Raw genomic sequence first — 20590 nt, forward strand, 5'->3', positions numbered from 1 at the left:
AAATATAGAAAAGGTTAATCAAAACAAAGCCTTTTCAACGGTTACAGAAATGAAATCCCAGTTTCAGTCAAAAGAGCATATTGTTGGTAATATCCGACAAAATCAGAGCTTTTTCTTTTTCTTCTTTCCAACATATGTCCCTGTTTTCACTTTCAACCGTTCGATGTTTCAAAGGCAAAGTCAAGTTGCAATCTTGTAATTATTTGTTAATTCAATGCCCATTTCCCCATTACCATCTATTTATACACTCTCTGATCAACTCTCTCACCCTACCATCTTCACTTCAATAGTTGCAAAAAAGGGGGAAAAAATACATACATTTTTCTTCTTCTCTGTGGGAAAATCCCACTAATATTTGAAAATTTCTGTAATCTAATGATTACATTTAGGTATCTTACTATACATTTCACTCATATTTTATTGTCAGTTTAAGATTTGGATCTTTTCATGCATGTTGTTTTGTTAATTAGTCTCTCATTTTGATTGAATATATAGGTTCATGCACATATATAATATATGTGATAAAGTATAACCTTTTGTTTAATTGATATATGTATGTATGTATTGATCATTCTTTTTTTGCCTTTCCAAACAGCTTGGGATCCCTGGAGTTATATCTAAGATCATCTAAGGTATCATCACAGTAAAGATATGGCAAAAACAGGAGCTCAAGCAAGTCCAGTTGTAGTGTTCTCCATGTTCATGTTGTTCATAGTCTTGTTTTTCAGTTTTGTCGTGTCTGATAATGGTAAAGAAGTTGAGATTCTTCTGTCTTTCAAGTCTTCGATCTATGACCCTTCTGGTTTCCTTTCAAACTGGGATTCCTCAGCCACTTTTTGCCAGTGGCACGGCGTCACTTGCTATAATAATCTCTCTCATGTCGACAAACTGGATCTTTCTGCTAAAAACTTAACTGGTAAATTAGTTTCCTCCTCGATTTTCCATTTGCCTTTTATTCAAACTTTGAACATCTCCAACAATCAGTTTTACGGTGAAATTCCCGAAGATATGTTTTCTTCTTCATCTTCTTCACTTCGGTTTCTCAACCTTAGTAACAATAATTTCACCGGTCAAATACCAAGCGGTTCCATTCCTGGTCTCGAGGTATTGGATCTTTCAAACAATATGCTTTCCGGGAAAATCCCACCAGAAATCGGATCGTTTTATAGTCTAAAATTTCTTGATCTGGGTGGGAATGTTTTGGTTGGGGAAATTCCAGTCTCGATAACAAACATCACCAGTTTGCAGTTCTTGACTTTGGCTTCAAATCAATTAGTCGGCCCCATTCCACATGGATTAAGCAAAATGAAGAGCTTGGAGTGGATATACGTTGGCTACAACAATCTGTCGGGTCAAATTCCTGAAGAAATTGGTATGTTGACTTCCTTGAATCATCTTGATCTTGTCTACAACAATCTCACCAGTGAAATCCCATCATCCCTGGGGAATCTCAGCGACCTTCAGTATCTTTTCCTTTACCAAAACAAGCTTACAGGTTCGATTCCAGACTCCATTTTTGGACTCAAAAAGCTGGTTTCTCTCGATCTTAGTGATAATTCATTATCTGGTGAGATCTCTGAGCTCGTAATTCACTTACAAAACTTGGAGATTCTTCATCTTTTCGGCAACATCTTTACGGGTAAAATCCCCAAGGCTTTAACCTCTTTGCCTCGTCTTCAAGTCCTTCAGCTTTGGTCCAACAGATTGTCAGGTGAGATTCCAGAAAGTCTTGGAAAGAATAATAATCTCACAATTCTCGACCTCTCAACAAATAATCTCACGGGTCGGATACCAGATGGACTTTGCAGTTCGGGTCGGCTTTTTAAGCTCATTCTTTTCTCAAATTCGCTTGAAAGTGCCATTCCAAAGAATTTGAGCACTTGCACGAGTTTGCAGCGAGTAAGGCTTCAAAAAAATCGTCTGTCAGGCGAGTTATCCTCGGAGTTCACGAAGCTGCCTCTCGTCTACTTCTTGGATGTCTCGAACAACGATCTCTCCGGCAACATTGGAGACCAAGAATGGGACATTCCGGCTCTTGAAATGTTGAGTTTGGCAGGAAACAGATTTTCCGGAAGGTTGCCTAACTCATTCGGGAGCCAAAAGATTGAGGACCTGGACTTGTCAGGGAACGGATTTTCAGGTACAATTCCACGTAGTTTCGGAAGTTTAACGGAGCTCATGCAATTCAGCCTATCTGGAAACAAGCTAATCGGTGAAATCCCCAAGGAATTATCTTCATGCAAGAAGCTCGTGAGTCTAGACTTGAGCCATAACCAACTCAGTGGCCAAATTCCATCAGGTTTCGCTGAAATGCCAGTTCTTAGTCAGCTTGACTTGTCGGACAATCAATTATCTGGTGAAGTTCCACCGCAGTTGGGGAAGATGGAATCACTGATTCAGGTGAATGTTTCTCACAACCATTTACATGGTAGTTTACCATCTACCGGGGCCTTTCTCGCTATAAATTCAAGTGCAGTTTCGGGTAATGATCTTTGTGGTGGAGCTGAAACGAGCGCTTTACCACCATGCAAGAAGGTTAAGAATCTGAATTGGTGGTTCTATGTTGCTTGCTCGCTCGTTGCTTTAGTTTTGCTTGCGTTTGCTGCTTTTGGCTTCATATTCATTCGAAAAAGAAACAATTTGGAGCTGAAGAGAGTGGAAAACGAAGATGGAATCTGGGAATTACAGTTCTTTGATTCCAACGTTTCAAAGTCAGTAACAGTCGATGATATTACACTCTCTGCAAAACAAGTAAATGGTATTTGCAGAGGCAATAAATCGTCTGCAAATGATTTCCAATTCGTGGTGAAAGAAATGAACGACGTCAACTCAATTCCATCGAGTTTTTGGTCTGAAATCAAACAACTCGGCAAGCTTCAGCATCCAAATCTTGTTAATCTGATCGGAACATGCCGGTCGGACAAGAATGCATATTTGGTTTACGAGTACATAAAAGGGAAACTTTTAAGTGAAATCCTTCACGAATTAACCTGGGAAAGACGGCGTCAAATCGCCATGGGGATTGCCAAAGCTCTAAAGTTTTTGCATTCTTACTGTTCACCAAGTATAATTGTGGGAGACATGTCGCCGGAGAGAGTTATCGTCGACGGAAAAGATGAACCTCGCCTACGATTAAGGCTTCCCGGGCTACTTTCAACGGAAAACAAAGCCTTCATTTCTTCGGAGTACGTTGCCCCAGGTACGTGAACAATAATAATACATAATAGTATAGACTTTTTTTTTTAATTGAAAATTTCCCCGTTTAACTGTGAGAATAATAGTGCAATGTCAACTTAATTATGTAATCCTGTCGCATATGAAAATTTTTTCTTGGCAATTTATAATTAGTCAAAGCAGAAATTATGAGATATTATTATGTCTGGCTCTTAGATACTTCAAACAATAACTTTAAAGCATTTTATCATAATTTATTTTATAAAAGAATATATATGAATCTTAATGGTTAGGTGCTTAGACACTTGAACTTCAACAAGGTTTTACATATTAAAGGAAAGCAATTTATTCATATATTAGATATTGAGTTAATAATATTTTTCTACAAATCCATGCACGTGCAGGTTGCTAATGTATGTATATTTTTTTTTATTTTCTTTTCTCCTATAATATATTTGGCAGAAACCAGAGAAAGCAAAGATATGAGTGAAAAGAGTGATATATATGGATTCGGCCTGATTCTGATAGAATTATTAACGGGGAAAAGCCCTGCGGATGCTGAATTTGGAGATCAGCACCAAAGCATGGTAGAGTGGGCCCGTTATTGCTACTCAGATTGTCATCTTGATATGTGGGTTGATCCCATGATCAGGCCAGGCCATGCATCCGACGTCAACCACAACCAGATTGTCGAAACGTTGAGCCTAGCTCTCCATTGCACCGCGGGTGACCCCACCGCTCGCCCCTCCGCAACCGATGTATCCAAAACTCTACAGTCTGCTTTCAGAATAACTTCCTGTGTTTCAACCCTAAAGCTCTCTTCATCTGTTTAGGCTTCTTAATAATTATATATTATATATAGCATGATTTTGTTCAGAATTTTTGTTTTTTGGGTTAATTTCCTTTTTGGTTTCATGGTTTCTAGTTGTAAGTTATTAAAATATTGTCGTCGTCACTCAAATGTTTTGTTTGATGGTATGCTAAATACATCCTATTGAGTGTAAAAATGTACATAAATTAAATGCAATTATATATGAATTACAATTTTTGTTTCTGCACAGATTGTAGAGTATAAATATATATATATATCTTTGGAGGTCTTCTATATGCATCCATGGCTCAAAGATTTAAAAAGAAATACCCATAGCCTGTAATAAATGAAGTACTTATAAATGTTAAATCTAGTGTTAGATTTTAAAAATCTAATTATACGAAGGGTTACTAGCAAGTAAGTGGATATACCACTGGCAAACCCACTCTTTGGGGTGAAAAAAGATATTGAAATCCCATTTTTTGGAATGGAAGAGAAAACCTGATATGCAGAGACCATTGTTTTCCTTTTTATCTTCTTTTACAGCTTGTTTTTTAGATATTGAAAATGGCATATAAGGATCAGACAGAATTCACATGGATTTGGGACTCAACACCATGGCCTACTCCATTTCCATTTCCTTTTGTCTTCCCTTATTCTTGTAGTAATTTTGACCCTTTTTACACTTTTGTTTTGTAAATATTAGCGTCAAAACAAAACACTGCTCGCTAATTTCCTTTCATGCCCATGGAAAAAGAAACTAGAGAGTTCAAAACTTGTTCACTTTCTCGTTTGTAATAACCAAGTTGTTGACTATATATAACGTTGAAGTGGGTTTATTGGTATCCTACAATGACTTGCAAAAGATCTTCTACTCTTATCCAGAGAAGGGCAACGCACGCCTTGTTTGTTCTTTTTCTGCCCCCATTATATAAAAATTTGTTTAATATAACACATGCTTGGCTGCTTGTTTACAGCAAAAGTCAAAAGTTAGATCACAAAGGGAATTGGGGTCTTCTTCCCTATAGCCTTACAGATCGATTGATTGAGAAAATGGAGTTTCCACAATCTATAAATGTTTGACCCTTTTTAGAGTTTGGTTTGCATGTGAAAAATTTTGCTTTCAACGGCAGTGAAAAGGCTTGGTTTCACCACGCGCGCCCAGAAGCTATCGATTAGGTCAAACAGCTAGAAAACAGGGACATTGCTCATGCTTCAATGGTGGACCACTCTCTGTACTAAATTCCTGATGTCTTGATGATGATATTGTTTGTCTTATTGTCGGAACACTCTTTTGGAATTGAAAAAGAAAAGGCCAAAATGGTACTCTTTTAACAATCCCATATATTCATATGTAAAAAAAGCTAGCTTGAGCCTTTGAGGTATAAAGGCAAACTGGTATAAAATGACTGCCTTTTTTTCTCTTCACACGACAGACAATGATCAAAGGGGTTTTAATATTTCAATATCTGGTTTACGATGAAATAAGAAAAAAAAATCTTACAGGGGATTGGAATCCTTGGTTATAAGTATTTTTTAAAATTTTACAGCAATTGATTGTTTGATTTTTTAATGAGATGGGGCTCATTTCTTTTTTCTGACCTTTCTTGTGACAAACTTTTGCCTTCAAAGTGGCAATGATGATGTTGAAGTTTTTTTTTTTTTTTTTAAATCTTTGTTGTTTTTCACTTCCATTCTCTGTAAGTAATGATAGCATTGACAAAACCCTTTTTTTTTTTCTTTTTATCTTTTAGCCAATCAGAACTATCATGGGGGAGATCGGAGCTCACATTGTTGGAAGATTCCATCACTAAAAGATCAAACTTTAGGCTTTAAGCATTAAAAATAAAAAAAACTTTGTGTGATGTTTCATGGAGCAAACCAGCTCAATTTTGCTGGCAGAGTTTGTTTTTTCGTAACGTTGTTTATCTCAAAAGCTTCAAGATATCAATTATGGTTTTTTCTTTCTTGGAGACCATGCAAAAAGTCTCTTCGATCGGCTGCTTTCTTCTATTAAGAAAAAGCTCCTTTTCTCTTCTCCAAAAACTTATTTTCCTTTCTTTGATTCAATGGGGCATAGCTGGTGATCTTCTCTTTCAAATTATTTTCCCTTTAGATTTCAAAATTCCAAAAGTTTTTCCCTTTTGCACATCACAAGAAGGGAAAGTTTTTACATATCTTAACAACAACCCACTTAGCAACATCTATGGAGTTCTTGATATAGGAGAAATGAAAAAGTGGGATGATTTGTGTAGTTTCAATTTGACCAATTATTAGCAATAAAGGTTTTTTTCTTTTTTATTTAAAACCATGTTTTGCTGACATTTTGGTTATATCATGCTTAGCCAAGGCCAGCTTCCATTAGCTTTTTTTATCAAGGGCTTAAATCACAGCCATTGAGTTATATAAATGGAAGACCTTCTTTTTGTAATTGGAGAAACTACTGTTTCTAACAGGTCTGAATCATTTCAAATTTGTCTAACATAATGTCAAAATTATTCATCAAAAAGGTTATTAATCTGTTTTTAAGATTGTCTCATAACTTTATTATCCCACAAGCCTTTTGTTCCTCATATATTCCGGTGTAGGATTAACCACATCAAATCAGTCAACTAACTAATAAATGATTTGTGTTGATATTTCGAATTCAAACTCGCACAGTTTCTTTCTGTTATATTAAAAAACCCTAGTCCCTGCAAGTTCTTAAAACATCATTTTCATTCGTATGTAACATTCCTAAGACTGCTATATATCTATAGATAGTTTATCATGGGCTTGAAGTACTATTTATCACTACTCATGTTAATTTGTTAACTAATTATTGAAGTTTTACTATAAAACAAATGGAACATGGTGTAACACTGCAAGCAATAACATCAAGAAATGGGCCGGTTTTGAATGATTCAATAGAGTAGGTACTGGATATGTACTTCATAGATATAAGGTTCAAGTTTTATCCATGAATGGAATAATCTTGAAATGATCATTAGTGGATGAAGGTGATGAAAGATTACAAGGATTGACATTGACTCAAGATGTGAAAGAAATTTAGACTAATCATTATACTGCATATCAGTCTAAAAACATGGAAAAATGATGTTAATGGTCAAATATGGTGGAAGGATATGGAAGATTTGATAATCATATATATATTTTTTAGTGGAAGTCTTTAGCGAAGCGCATTTGTAAGTTAGGAGGATGACAAATTCTTTGTCTTCCAAGTGTACAATAAAGGGGGAAAAGAAAAGAATAAAGGGTGAAACTCAGTATTGAATCTGAAGCAAAAGTATGAATAGAGATAACTTAATCATGGTGGGGTTGAGAATTCCTTATCTGATTTTACACATTTCAAGAACTTTTTTTTGTTCATCCAGCAATAGCAGATTTGACTGATATGTTTGGCCATTTAAGGGATATAAAATCAAATATGGATGAGTAACATCATAGGATCTATGGCTAGATTCCATGTTAGCTGCTCTCAGCTTCTTCTTTGGAAAAAAAAACATTAATTGTCACAGTGAAATGACATGCATATCAATACTTGTCATGGATCAAGAAAATTATGCCCAAGGAAGATGAACCATAGGCATTGGATTTGAGGTCTTTTTGTATTGCAATTGTGGTAGTTTCACTTTCATAGGCTCTTAGACATTGTCTGCAACAGTTCAACAGTTTAAAGAAAAAGAAGTGAGGCATCATTGAAGAGTGGGTCACAGGCAATTGCTAGTAAACAGGCATTCAACGAAAGACATCCAATGAAACAAGGGGTGGAGCAAATATTCTCAAAAGAGAACTCCATGATTGAGTTTTAAATACAAAGAAAGGAGGAAAAGCTGAAAAGTACTGGAAAAAAACATAAAAAGGGGCATCGATAGTGATCAATGAATTAAAGCATGAAGAAGCAAAATACAAAAAAAGAAAAAAAGAAAAAAAAAAGGGTATAGCCAAAATCAATGCCCCCTCCCTGGAGAAATACCATTAGGTTCAACATCCTTGTAATAGTATCATTCCATCATAAGTTAAAAGGTTTCTACAAACTAAAAAAGACTAAAATAAATTGAAAAAGGGAAATTCTTCTAATCTAGTTGATACCTACAACCTATCTTCTCTGCTAATTTTTCATACAAAAGACCAGTTGACGAACATGAAGCAGATACAGTGAGCATTTTCTTCATCATTTACCACTTTCCAAGCCACTGCTCTCTCATAGGAGATTGGTCTCCCCATGCTTGACAAGCAGATACCACCTTGAAGGCACATAAAACCCTGCTCAACCATAACAGTGACGAATAGAATCATTATCAACTATTATGATCAACTCATATATATTGTTTTCACTTATCTATATCATACTAATATATATACCTGCTGCATTACTTGTGGGAACTCTGCAAATAGGGCTTTTCGTCCATTGTTATCGAAAATCTTTTCCAAACTTATGTCCTGAAGTGCTACCAAGGTTGTTTCAAGCATGTCCAGTCCTGCTTGATTAGCAAATGTGAAAACTGGTAGTGCCTGCATATATTACCAAGTAGGTTATGTTTAATATAAAGAAAGGTGGGGGTAATAACAGAATGATGAGGAAACAATTATTTTAGTTAATTTTCTGTAATTGTAGCTCACTAAAGCACATGAGCAGTTAGGAAGATTGTGAAAAGTATCATTCTGTTATCAACAAGACATTTGCCAGACTACCTTCAAAGAGCAGCATAGAACTGCATCAGTGTGATGCCAAAGCGTTTTTAGAATGGATTCACTTCCTTCGTATTCGAGCAGCTCCACCCCTAGATAACACCTGCAAAGAGATGAACAATCCGAAAATATTGATTAGCCTGAGTCTAGAATGACATGATAGATATTAACAACCAAGAATTCGGTTCACAATTATGAGAAATGGGGATGAAAATGAATTGATTGACACACCTATAGCTCTGACAAATCCAACGAGCAAGTGTCTGTGCTTCAGGAGTACCAGGAGGTGTTCGAAAACCAGCATGAGAGCCGAAGTTGGAGGGAGAGAGTGCCAATGCCACCCTTTGAACCGAGGCAATGATACTACGGACATACTGTCGAGCCATGGTTGCCACATTTTCTTGAAGGTGGATCTCATATACAAACTGGAATGCTATTGTCATCACAGATTTTGTGCTTCCATTACGACCAGAGTTATCACCGGTTGATCTGTTTCCAGCAGCTCCAACTTCAAGAGTAGAGGCAAGATCAAGTGTACGATTTGGACTGGATGCATCCTACATTACATTTAAATTCATTTAGTAAGAAACTAAAGCGAGAAAAGACCATAGAGACATAATTTTTGATAATATCATGCATGATAAACACTTACCATTCCAGAATCAAGAGGGATGATGCGGAAACCAGAAGGAATAATAGGCGCATCATCAGAGAATGAAGCATCAATGGGGGCAAAGATGAGTTCAGCACAAGCCCCAACTGCATTCTCATCAACTCCACTACAAAGCTGAGAGAATCATAGAGGAAAGAGATTATATATTGCAAGAAATGAGAACAAAACATTTTCCCATGCCATAAAATAAAGGAATTGTGTTGGTGAAAACTCAAGTACCTGCAAGAGGAAGATATCACCAGGCATGATCATGTCTTCTCGATAATGGCCCATATTTTCAAGCTTAATGACCTCCATGAACTACAACAGAAAGTGAACAATTTTTTAGTATACCTTGTGCCTATTGATCCCCAAGGATTATACAGTAATTGCCAAATTACTTACCTCTTCATGCTCAATAGTATGAGCTAGTGGAAGAATGACCTGACCCCCAAAACTTCCACCTCGAGCTACTGGCAAACCACAGGGACCAGCTTTGACAGCAGCAGCAGAGTAAGCATCAATACCACTGTCTGCCCACTCTGATCGATGTTCTCGCAGGAATCTGAGTAGTATGGCTGGAGGCACATTCTACAAATAAAACGAAAGCACGGGTTCATAAAAATGAAACATGCATTCTGTTCATTGAGTCCTCTAGATCTTCAGTGAATCTTATTATATCAATGAATGTTTATCTTGTGGTCATGTGATAACAAAATTGGGAAGGGAAAACAGTTTTGTTTTGTTTCATGTCTATAGATCTTACGCTGTTATTGACATGCTTTCAACACATTTAGAAGCTTACCTGGAGTAACATGGATGCTTTGGCACATAGAATTGCATTGCCCATTGAAGGAAATCCATTACCGTAAGAAAGATTTATGCCCATCATCTTGCTAGGAGATGAGTTCACAAGGAGGGTAACATCATCAACACCGTCACTTTCCAACATGGACCATCCTTCATCAGCAAACCCATTAACAGCCTCATTAAATCCCCTGGACAATGCAATATGTTAGTTTCCCATCTATCAAGAATCAATCTACTACTGCACAAAAATATGTGAATTCTGAATAGTTGGATGAACATACTTGCTCAATTTCTGACTAAGTGCACGCAGGGCTGCAGGTCTTCTCCCCCAGCCAGTAACATTTGGCTGAGATATTTCTTGTGAAATCTGCCTCAAATGACGCAAGGCCTGCACAATATGCAAGTTGATGTCTAGACAGTTTTGTAGAAGCAAATAAGATATTATACCACTGAGCATAGATGCAAGGAATATATCTTACCGCCATTGTCGTCTTTTGAGCAAGCAATGTTGAGGACTCGTAAAGGGGGCGCAACACTTCGGGAACACTCCAAGGCTACAAATAAGCAAGTTGAACATTGAAACTATTGCCTCTTGCAGGGGAAAAAAGTAAAGTTTGCATGTTTAACAATAGAAGCAAGGTGATATACATACCTCCAAATCCATGTGATCAACTATGTGAATGATGGATCCTCCCCCTTCACAAGGTCTAATCAGATAACCACTAGGCAATAATTCTGCTCTCACGAAATTTGCAGCTGGCGGCATACTTGGACCATTCTGAGTGTTGTTAAGTGATCTTTCACATACCTAGCAGCATATCATAATTATAACAATCAGAATATAAAAAACTTTTCTGAAAACATTAAGTCAAAAGGAATAGCAAAAGCTCCATGGTTAACATGTATACCACAAGACTACCGTCCTCCATAACAGATGTATAACGCAGCAACCAAAAGTCACGAGCTGGTGCCAGTGTTGTTGGGGCATAGAGCTGAAAGAAAGCAACCGGAATTTAGAACTTTTTACCAGAAGCAATTGCACCGTTAATTCCAAATATTGTAGATCAAAAGGAAGAGAAATGGGATCTTAATTAGCTTACCTGCATATAAAGCAGTTCAATGGTTCCACCATTTCCAGTGGACAACACGTTTATAACATCCACAGCTCGGCAATCACGATACCATGAAGGCCGATCTTTAAGGATTTCAGCGACCTACATGAAAAAGAAAACATATATTGATCAGTCAATTCTTCTCCAAATTTGAGCCAAGAAACGTCTTTTCAGTAGAAAGCAAAAATGAACTTACTCTTGTAGGATCTAGTCCCACAAGTCCGCATGCACGTGCTGCCACACCACTGCGACCATGAGAAATAGCAACGATTCCAATAGAATCCGGACCAGGCTGCACAGGTAAGAAAGATATTAGCAGTAGCCAGTAGGTAAAATTGGCGCAGGCATTTGCAGCTAAGATTACTATTCATCAAACAAGAAGTTTTAACAAAGCTAGCTCTTTTTCTTAACTAGCATAATGATATTGGATTACTATTTAATTCAAGTTATGTTCTACAAAGGGAGCAAAAAACAAGAGATCCATTTGAGAATATCATATGCATGTTTGAGTCCCAAGGTACAATCTACCTGGAATCTGTATGTAATGATTTAAAAGAAAGATAACAGCATGCTATTACCTAACAATTGGTTCTCCAGTTTTATCTTTATCAGTATTAATTCATTATTAAAAAAAATCCGTAGATTAAAAAATTCTAAAGGTAAAAAGAAAAAGAAAATCCAACTCATATGGGAAACAGGGAAATATTAGTAACCAATAGAAAAATGGGAAAGTGGGGTTGTCCTCGATATTGACATAACAAATATGGGTTAGGATGTTGCTTAGAAGATTAGCAAGATTTTATGCTTTGTTATATAAATAAGAATTTATCGATAATGACAATGAATAATGGACTACATTAATATAGTTTAATAGTACTTTACAAAGAATAAAAGAATGATGACAGTAGAGAGAGAGTTACCTTCATCCCAGGCATTTGGACCCACTCGACAGCAGTTCCAGTGGCCTTTGAAAGAAACTCTGTTAAAGTTTCCTCTGCAATGGACAAAAGTCTGGAATGCAAAAACAAAAGCACATAAGGCGCACTAGCAATTATACAGCAACAAAACAAAGATTCAATTTCATAGAGAAACGAGGAATGAAAGGGACATAACAATGGGAGTGTATAACAGTGACAAAATTTCCCACTACTACTAACCCTGCAGGGCTGGCATCCCTTGGCGGATGTTGAGGAGTCAAATGGTGTTGACCGCTCGTCACTACTGATTCACAACTTGTATCCGTGGTAGCTAAAGTCGTCTGCAACCACAACAACAACCAAAAAAAAAACCACTGCAATTAACAAAAATTCCCATATTTGAAAGCAAATCAAATTCGCATATTTGAAAGCAAATCAAACACTTTCAAGTAAAGGGTACAAAAAAATTATAATATGATTGTACTGTAAAGTCCTCTTCTTTTTTTTCTTTTTTTTCCTTTAAAAATATGAAACGTGAAAGGGAAGATGAAGTTCTTACATTTTGAGTCTGTTGGCGGAAATAGCTGTTTTCATAAACAAGCTGTGAAACTTGCTTTTGTAACCTATCATTCTCCTCCATCAACAGTTTATTCATAGCTGTCAACTTCCTATTCACAGCTTGGAGGCGTGATGCTTCTTTTCGTTGTTTTTCTCTACATCTGTGATTAAAAATAAACAAAAATTCAACAACCACATAAAATCATCAAAAAATGAATTAAGTTGCCGAATTACTATATGTTTGAAAGGTTAAACAACGTATGGAAGATTTGGAACATATATGTTTGTTTGTACCTGCGATTTTGGAACCAAACTTTAATCTGTTTGGGCTCGATGTTGGAGAGGATGGGGCACTCACGAATGAGTTGTTGACGACGCATGGAGCTAGGCTTAGGACACTCATGGTAGAGACGTTCTAAAGCTTCGACTTGCTCGGGCGTATACCTCACATACTTGCCATTATCCATAGCTATCTTGGTCCCTTCTTTGCAGGATGAGGTCACCGCCATCATCACGTCTACAATCCATCAAAACCAACAACAATTTTCAGTAAAAAAAATTAGCATTCATTTTCAAAAAAGTATACGTGAAAAAACATATGAAAAGAAGTAATGAATATATCACACCGTTCTCTTTTCCGGGAACTATGAAAACACAAACGGGATCACCGGCGAGGTCTCAAAGATCCATTTTTCAAATTCTCAAACAAACAAACAAAAAAGAAACTAACAAATTCTGAGCTTTGGGTAGTAGTAACACTATATAGAAACGAAGGAAGGTGTTCGTCTATGGAATAAAGAGAATTAAACAAAACAGCTGTTGCTATCACTGTTGTTGATGATAAAGGAAACAAAGAAAGAGGGGGTTTCTCTATATGAAGGAAGAGAATAGATGGGGAGGCTTGTTTAGGGAAAATAAAGAGAAAAGAGAAAGAGAGAGAGGGAGTGAGTAGTAGATGATGGGCATGGAACGGTGTTAAAAGGCAACAGAGGGAGAGAGCCCCCCTTAATACCTGACAGAATATCAGACTTTGTTTTTTGTTTTCACATTCTCAAATCTCAATCATACTAATACTATTGCTTCTGCTGCTTCCCTATTTGCCTTAGCTGCTTTTTTTTTTTTATCAAACAAAACTTAAAAAGACCGTCACTTCGGTGTGTGTAAAATATATGTAATTAAGTGTAAGAATATCCAAGGTTGAACTTAATAAGATCCATACTCTCAGTTCCAGCGCGTGTTTTTACTTCTCTTCTTCTTCTTCTAATCGAAACACATGCTCGTTTGGTTCTATATAAATATATGAAGATTTGAGGGGAAAATATATATTAACATATTATTTGCTTGTTTTTATAATATTTATTGTATGACGGAATATATTGACATTAACTTTATTGATTTTTTTAACAAAATTTTATTGTAGGATAAATACGAGGATAATACGTTCCAACACACTCAAATTTACATCCTTTTATATTAACAATAATACTATATGAATCGAGTTAAGACTCAATTAGCTAATTTTATTAATTTTTAATGTTGTTACTCTTTGCCTAACTCATATTTTATCCATTGGAAGAGAACTTTTATTCACGTTTTACCTGTAATATTTTCTCACGATTATATTTACATTAAATTTCCAAGAGTATACCATTTATGTAGATTATAACAAAATTCAAATATTTAAAGAAGTAATAATAATAATGAAGGCATGAATGCATATGTTGAGAATAAAGAGAAGAAAAAATTATGGAAGAGTTTGCATGCGGCCTCGGTTTCTCAAATCACACAACCTTTCCTCTCTCTTCATCATCATCATCTCTCTTAACCCCCTTTTAATATTCTCACATAATTCATGATATATTGTGCCTTAATTATATATATATTCCAAGGATGCTATTTAAAAATTTACCCAACATTGTTTTTCAAATATAAAATTTATTTAATTTTATTTAAAAAAAATAGCTCAAGTATGAACACGATGATGATAATAGAGAAGCAGTCTTAATTAGTCGGCAAAAGGAAAACTTATACGTTATCAGCAAAAGAAGAAAGGTTGAATTTTAGACTAAATTTTTTCGAAGAATTGGCAATGGAACTATAGCTATTGTTTGAAAGAGTAAACGAGTCAATGCCACTTAATGAAAAATAGGCTAAGTCAATTAATGATGAACGACCAATGCACATCAAATTATTCAAAATATGAATAAAATAATAATAAAAAGACTAAGGCTTCCAATTCATTAAGCAATGGCAGACCAACTGAAGTGGTGTTTGATTCTTCGACTACTCGCATCCTTAATTAGACTTTAATCCACTATCAATTTTAGCCTAAAATACGCGTCTTTACTTTATGTTTTATTTTTAATGAATTTCATACACTTAAGTTAATTTTAAAACTAAAATGAATTTAAGTTTCAATTAAATTATAATAGACCAAGTTTGAATCTAAAGATAGAAGAGCTTCATCTTTGATAGTTTTTTAAGCACTTTTTCCTTGTAAACTTTTTCTTTTACAATTATTGCTAAAAGGGGAGTGATTGATGCAAATCCCAATGAAATCAAATTGGAGGAAAGTTTTTGAATTTTTGATCAATTAGGAGGCTGAAATCTCCCTGGTTAGTAGGATTTGGTACGAGAGAAGGGAAAGGGTCCTATACGGAGTAGCTCATTTTGTATACCAAAGCATTCTGTGGATCGACTTCCTACAAAAGCAAGGCTTATTCAGAGAGGGATGAATATTGTGGTTTGAGGAGCAGGAAAGTAGGGATCATTTGTTCTTTGGTTGCAGGTTCTCTAAAGGAATTTGGGAGCTTTGTCAATTGGCAGCATGAATTGATGTGGGCAATGAGGAGATTAAAAGGGAAGGCATTGATAAGTGTTCTTTATGAGGTTGGATGGAATGCTGGATTAGAAAGGAATGAAATAATAGACATTTTACAACAGTTGAAAACAAAATTAAAGAGGTGATAAGTACTAACATTAAAAGAAATGAAATTATTAGTCATTTCCAGAGTTTCTTATGTAGCAGATTTCTACTTTGGTTATAAAATCACAGGTATCTAAAGAAAACTTAAAAGATAAGGTGGAATGGGCCATTAATAGCTTAATATCAAAAAGAAAGGGAAAAAAGTGAATTAATGTTGTTTAGTGGTAATTTTTTATTTCATATTGTGCAATAATATGTTAAAGGTTATTTAAAAATAAAAAATAAAAAACAAAGGCCAAAGGCCAAAGGGGGCTGGCGAAAGTGTTAACATACCCCGCCACTCGCGCTTGTTCCATTGAAAGCGGTGCCACTAAGCAGATTGCGCTAAATTTCGACATTCCATTTTTCTTAGAATTTTTATGTTTTGAAAAACTAGAGCAACGAATAACAGAATTACACGTGTAGCACAAGTGATTGTAAGGTGAGGTCGACGCCAGCAGACCATATCCTCGGGGTTAGGGGGTGTGGTCCACACGTGGGGGGACCCGAGGTGTGGCCCCCGCACGCGTGAAGACTCCCCTTTCGCTTTACAACGTGCTCCTTAGTCCTTACCACTTACCAGCCTACTCGCCCAGGTGTCACTTATTTATTAATTTTTCGCCCATGTTTTCTTTTTTCTTTTTCTTTTTTTTTAAATTAACTATTTTTTACTGTTAAAAGACTTACTTAAAATCATGTGCCTTTTACTGACGCGCTTCTGAAGGAGAGCATAATTCACGCGCAGTAAACAATGGGAGTGATACAGAAGTTTTCAAGTCGGCTCCAACTTTTATAACTTTTGTAAACTTCAATTTTTTGTATAATAAAGAGCAAACATTAAATCTAACAAATAAAGGTGAAAAAACAATCCCCTTTTTGGTACATTCAATTTGAGACAAATAGTAATACCACTCATAAATATCAAAACTAAGAAGACAATTATGTATAGAAATCGTTTAATGTTACAAACAAAATTAAGCCCTTTTTTCAACTATTGCAAATATTGCAAAGTGGTCCTCTTCCAAATCAAATTTTTATATATCAACTAAATCCTATTTAGGAAAAGAACATGTTTTTATAAAGTTTTCAATGTATCATCGTAAAAAAAGGGAAAGTGAGAAGATAGAGAGGATTTGGTCTTCCAAATTCCCATCATGGGTTCCTGGTTTGTTAATTCTGTCCCCCACCCTGCCAATACATGAATTAATACATATTGGTGAATAATGATAAGAGAAATAGAAATAAACATGTGAGGGTTTAAGAAATGAGATCATGCGGGGAGCATAACAAATTAACTAAGGAGAGAGCACAAAAATTGAGAGAAAATTATATATATATAGTGGGAGTATGTGGTAAGTAAAATATAAAAAGGGTATAATAAACTTTGTGAAGAAGCAACGCAAATGCAAAGGCAAGAAGAGGCACGCGAAGCACAAAGTGAATAGGGAGGAGTGAAAAAGGAGAGGAGTGGGAGGGCCGACAAGCGAATGGTAGTGGCAGTGGCAGTGCCCACTCAACGGCGCGGAAATAGAGGATTTTGGCCCACTGCATCTGCCTCTTCATCATTTCAATTACCCCTCCCTTTCTTTTTCTTTTTTTACTAGGATTTAAATAAACAGGAATATTCGGCGGCGCTGCTTTATGAGATGCAAATCCCGTTATTCATTTTTCTTTATCAAAGGCAAGTGGGACAATCCCTTACTGTTGAGCGAGAGTCGCCAGTGAAGTAGATTAATGCTCTAATCAAATGCTCCTCAAATAATAAATATTAATTTTATAAAGAGAAAGCGTAATATGGGTATTAAAGCCCACTTAGAAACCCAATGGTCCCGCCATGAAAGTATATAGTAGACTACTTAATGTATGAGCCCATGAACTTGGCACTTTCGATGGCCCAAACCAAAACTGCTTTAATACAGAATTATTTTATTTCACTCGTTATTAATATCAGTACTTCATTCCCTGCGATTATGAAGCACGTTTCATACCCATTAGCTAATTCATTATTATTTTCTATGAGGACAGATCAAAACAATATATATATATTATGTTCCACAAAACAGGAAGAGTAATTTCATATTCTTCTTTGATGCCTACACTTAATAGTCTCTTAACTGTCAAAAAAAACAAAAACCCACCAATCGATTGCAATAAGCCAAAAAAGTGAACTAACAAGAATCTTAGCCTACGCTTTGTGGGTTATCCAGGAAGCTCCGTTTATGCTCTACTTATCTTTTGGTGTACATCCAGGAAGTGGGAATCGAGAATCCAAGTAACTGCCAGGTATATAGCCTTAGATGAATAACCTATTTCCCATTTACATATTCAAGGAGATGCCAGTCAAGTTCAAAATGGCGAGCAAGAAGCCGCTGCAAGAAGCAATACCCAAAGAGAAAACAAATTATATAATAACGTCGAACATGGGGTGTCAACTGAATAAACATAAGATGAATATGCATATTTCAAAAGATATTACCAGTAGTAGCATTAGAAAATCTAGCAAGTATCTTGAACATGGGGTGTCAACTGAATAAACATAAGATGAATATGCATATTTCACAAGATATTACCAGTAGTAGCATTAGAAAATCTAGCAAGTATCTTTGCATCTTGTACTATGCACTGGCAACAAAAACACATTACCTTGGTTATAGGAGGTGTAGGTGTTGCTTCAAAATTGAACTCGGGAAAGCGTGAAACCTCGATAGTATATATGTAGGAAGCTGTCCCATGCTCCCTGTGAGTGCAAGACTCCCATGTAAATGCATTACAAACATTAAAAAATAAGTTCTAAAACTTAATGAGCTCCCTTTGTAATTAATATATGTTACTCACCTCCAGGAGATATTCCGAATTTTTCTGCAGCATTTGGGAAAAGTCCAAGGTCAACTATTCCGAATGACAGATTTTTGTTTGAGTATCTGACCAAAGAACATTGAATGCTGATGAAAACTTATTAATGGAAATAAACAAGCAAAGCAGATAATTTTGTAAATCAACTTACGTGATTGACAGCTCGGGAAAGCAGCGACTGGCACGTCTGCAACTGGATGAAAATGAGGCACGAAATTCTACCTGCCGAAAGCATGGTCATCACCCACGAAAAAAAAGGGGTCTCAAGTTCATTAAATGATAATAATATCGGAAATTAGTACTCGAATATCAGATTTTGTACCATCAAAAGAACTTGATCTACAAATATACTTCTTTAAGTTGGAACTTTTGTACCTTCTTCATATATACTTCCAACATTCCTTCTAATTTTTCAAGAAGTATCACCAAGTCCCAAAAGCATGCAATTTTACAAAGAGAACATCCTATACGCTATTAAACATTAAAGATTCAAGAAAAAAAATTGGAACCAACCAGCCAAAATCTTGATGTGTTCCCTTCAGTTAGCAAGGCTTCCAATTGCAATGGTGTCAGTTTACTTGCAGAACCTAGGAAAATCAATTCATAAGCAAAAGAAACAGCATTTCTATCAAAATGATATGCTAGTTGTTCTTCTAACTATAACGAAAAACTGAATGGAAATTCATTAGTACCAAGCTCTTCGTAAGGAGGTTGCTGTGTTAAAACATATATCACTGTAAAAAATAAAAAGCAATGTCATCATAAACCTGCAATTTTTAAAGTTGTATTAACAATTTGTGCACAAACCATAGTATTTACAAAATTATCTTAGCAAGATAAGCAACAATAATACCTGAAAACACCACAAAATACCACAAAGTCAAGTGATAGTCCATTATTAGAGTAAGGGCAATTAGAAAGATCTGGGAAAAGAAGGGAAATTTTAGTTGCAAATCATATCCAATAAAATGAAACAAATAAACCAAACAAATGGGTGACCTTACCTTTCCAACAAACAATGTATCAGCAATGAAAGCCTCCCATGTTTCTTCTCTTGCCATCTGCTTGCAAAGCGGGGAAAAAAAACAGTATATCACACCATTAAAGAATTTTTTTTTTCAAAGTTACTCGATTACCTTGTATGCAATCAGCATAAAGAAGGCCAAAACCGCTTGAATTTCCTAAACCCAAAATAAGAAAATTGGAGATCTGTTAAGGTTAGAAAAAAATGGGGTTTGGCTGGTGAAAAAGAAGAGTAGGGGAAGAGAATGACAAATTACCCTATAAAAGAGAAGTTGAGTGATTTGAGGGGAGAGGACATTAGAAGCAGAGCTCCGAACGATGAAATAAGAGAAGAAAGATAGGAAATGGAAGAAATAATACGGCTCTCCTACCATTTGATTCAACCACTCCATTGGATTACTTCGTTTCTTGTCCATTATTTTGTATTCACACTTGTCCTGCTTTTGTAGGGTTGGATCTGAGTCGAGTTAAGAGCTTCGGTTTTCTGTTACAGGTTTTTCCATTTTTGTTCTCGTCGAAGTCGAATGAAAGAATAGTGTTATTTTCTCTGTCGCGACGAATGTGCCAATTTCTCCCAAGGATCTTCAAACCGGAAAAACACCTTGGACCTCATGGCCCGAATTTCGCACATGGATTGAATCCATAGTCTGAACTTTTGCAAAGGGAGAGGCCTGAAACTATTAGGCGAATATGGGCTTTTAAAAGAGATACTTTGTGAGGGCTTGACAAAACCTATTCAAACAAAAAATATGTTTTTTTATAAGTATTTGTATTTTATTCAAAAAGCAAAAAACTTGCTACAAAGCACGAATAAAAATAGTGTTATGTACATCACAAATCAAAGAATGAAAGAAAAAAAAATCAGCAAATTCTAGTTCAAACAAAGTTGCTTATTATAAGGATCCAAAGAATTAATAAGCCTTCCAGTAAGATGACATAGCAAATTTCACTTCTCAAAGTTGCAGGTCTACCAAATAATCTATTTCTTTCATACCAAATAGAATACACATAAGCATTCCAAGC

General features: G+C 35.8%; 3 protein-coding genes across 4 annotated transcripts; 1 reads left to right on the forward strand and 2 right to left on the reverse strand.

Moving 5' to 3' along the window:
• The first annotated feature begins 232 nt into the window (after positions 1–232).
• LOC107943495 (leucine-rich repeat receptor-like serine/threonine-protein kinase SKM1) lies at positions 233–4234 on the forward strand. The gene is made up of 3 exons (XM_016877245.2): positions 233–389; positions 596–3199; positions 3637–4234. The coding sequence occupies exons 2-3, from the start codon at positions 652–654 to the stop codon at positions 4005–4007; spliced, it is 2919 nt and encodes a 972-aa protein (XP_016732734.1). The 5' UTR covers positions 233–389; positions 596–651; the 3' UTR covers positions 4008–4234.
• Positions 4235–7753: 3519 nt separating this feature from the next.
• LOC107943494 (homeobox-leucine zipper protein ATHB-8) lies at positions 7754–13866 on the reverse strand. Of its 2 annotated transcripts, XM_016877242.2 has the most exons (19): positions 13353–13866; positions 13021–13243; positions 12728–12887; positions 12409–12509; positions 12172–12262; positions 11448–11543; positions 11240–11353; positions 11048–11131; positions 10792–10947; positions 10619–10693; positions 10421–10527; positions 10135–10327; positions 9735–9920; positions 9570–9650; positions 9330–9464; positions 8909–9234; positions 8681–8780; positions 8351–8500; positions 7754–8251 (listed from the first exon to the last, which is right to left on the reverse strand). In XM_016877242.2, exons 2-19 carry the CDS (start codon positions 13236–13238, stop codon positions 8105–8107), a joined length of 2520 nt encoding a protein of 839 aa, XP_016732731.1. In that variant the 5' UTR covers positions 13239–13243; positions 13353–13866; the 3' UTR covers positions 7754–8104. The 2 variants fall into 2 exon arrangements, with proteins under 2 accessions (XP_016732731.1, XP_016732732.1); XM_016877243.2 differs by lacking the exons at positions 13021–13243; positions 13353–13866 and having other exon boundaries at positions 12172–12245.
• A 3849-nt stretch (positions 13867–17715) lies between these two features.
• Positions 17716–20147, reverse strand: LOC107943492 (thioredoxin-related transmembrane protein 2). Its single transcript, XM_016877241.2, is given in 11 exon segments — positions 17716–18060; positions 18335–18396; positions 18399–18428; positions 18527–18612; positions 18696–18766; positions 19058–19131; positions 19237–19278; positions 19398–19467; positions 19549–19605; positions 19681–19725; positions 19825–20147. Coding segments are annotated over 11 exon segments (759 nt in total). The 5' UTR covers positions 19984–20147; the 3' UTR covers positions 17716–17997.
• Between the last annotated feature and the right edge of the window lie 443 nt (positions 20148–20590).

This window comes from Gossypium hirsutum, chromosome A05 (assembly GCF_007990345.1).
Source record: "Gossypium hirsutum isolate 1008001.06 chromosome A05, Gossypium_hirsutum_v2.1, whole genome shotgun sequence".
NCBI lineage: Eukaryota > Viridiplantae > Streptophyta > Magnoliopsida > Malvales > Malvaceae > Gossypium > Gossypium hirsutum.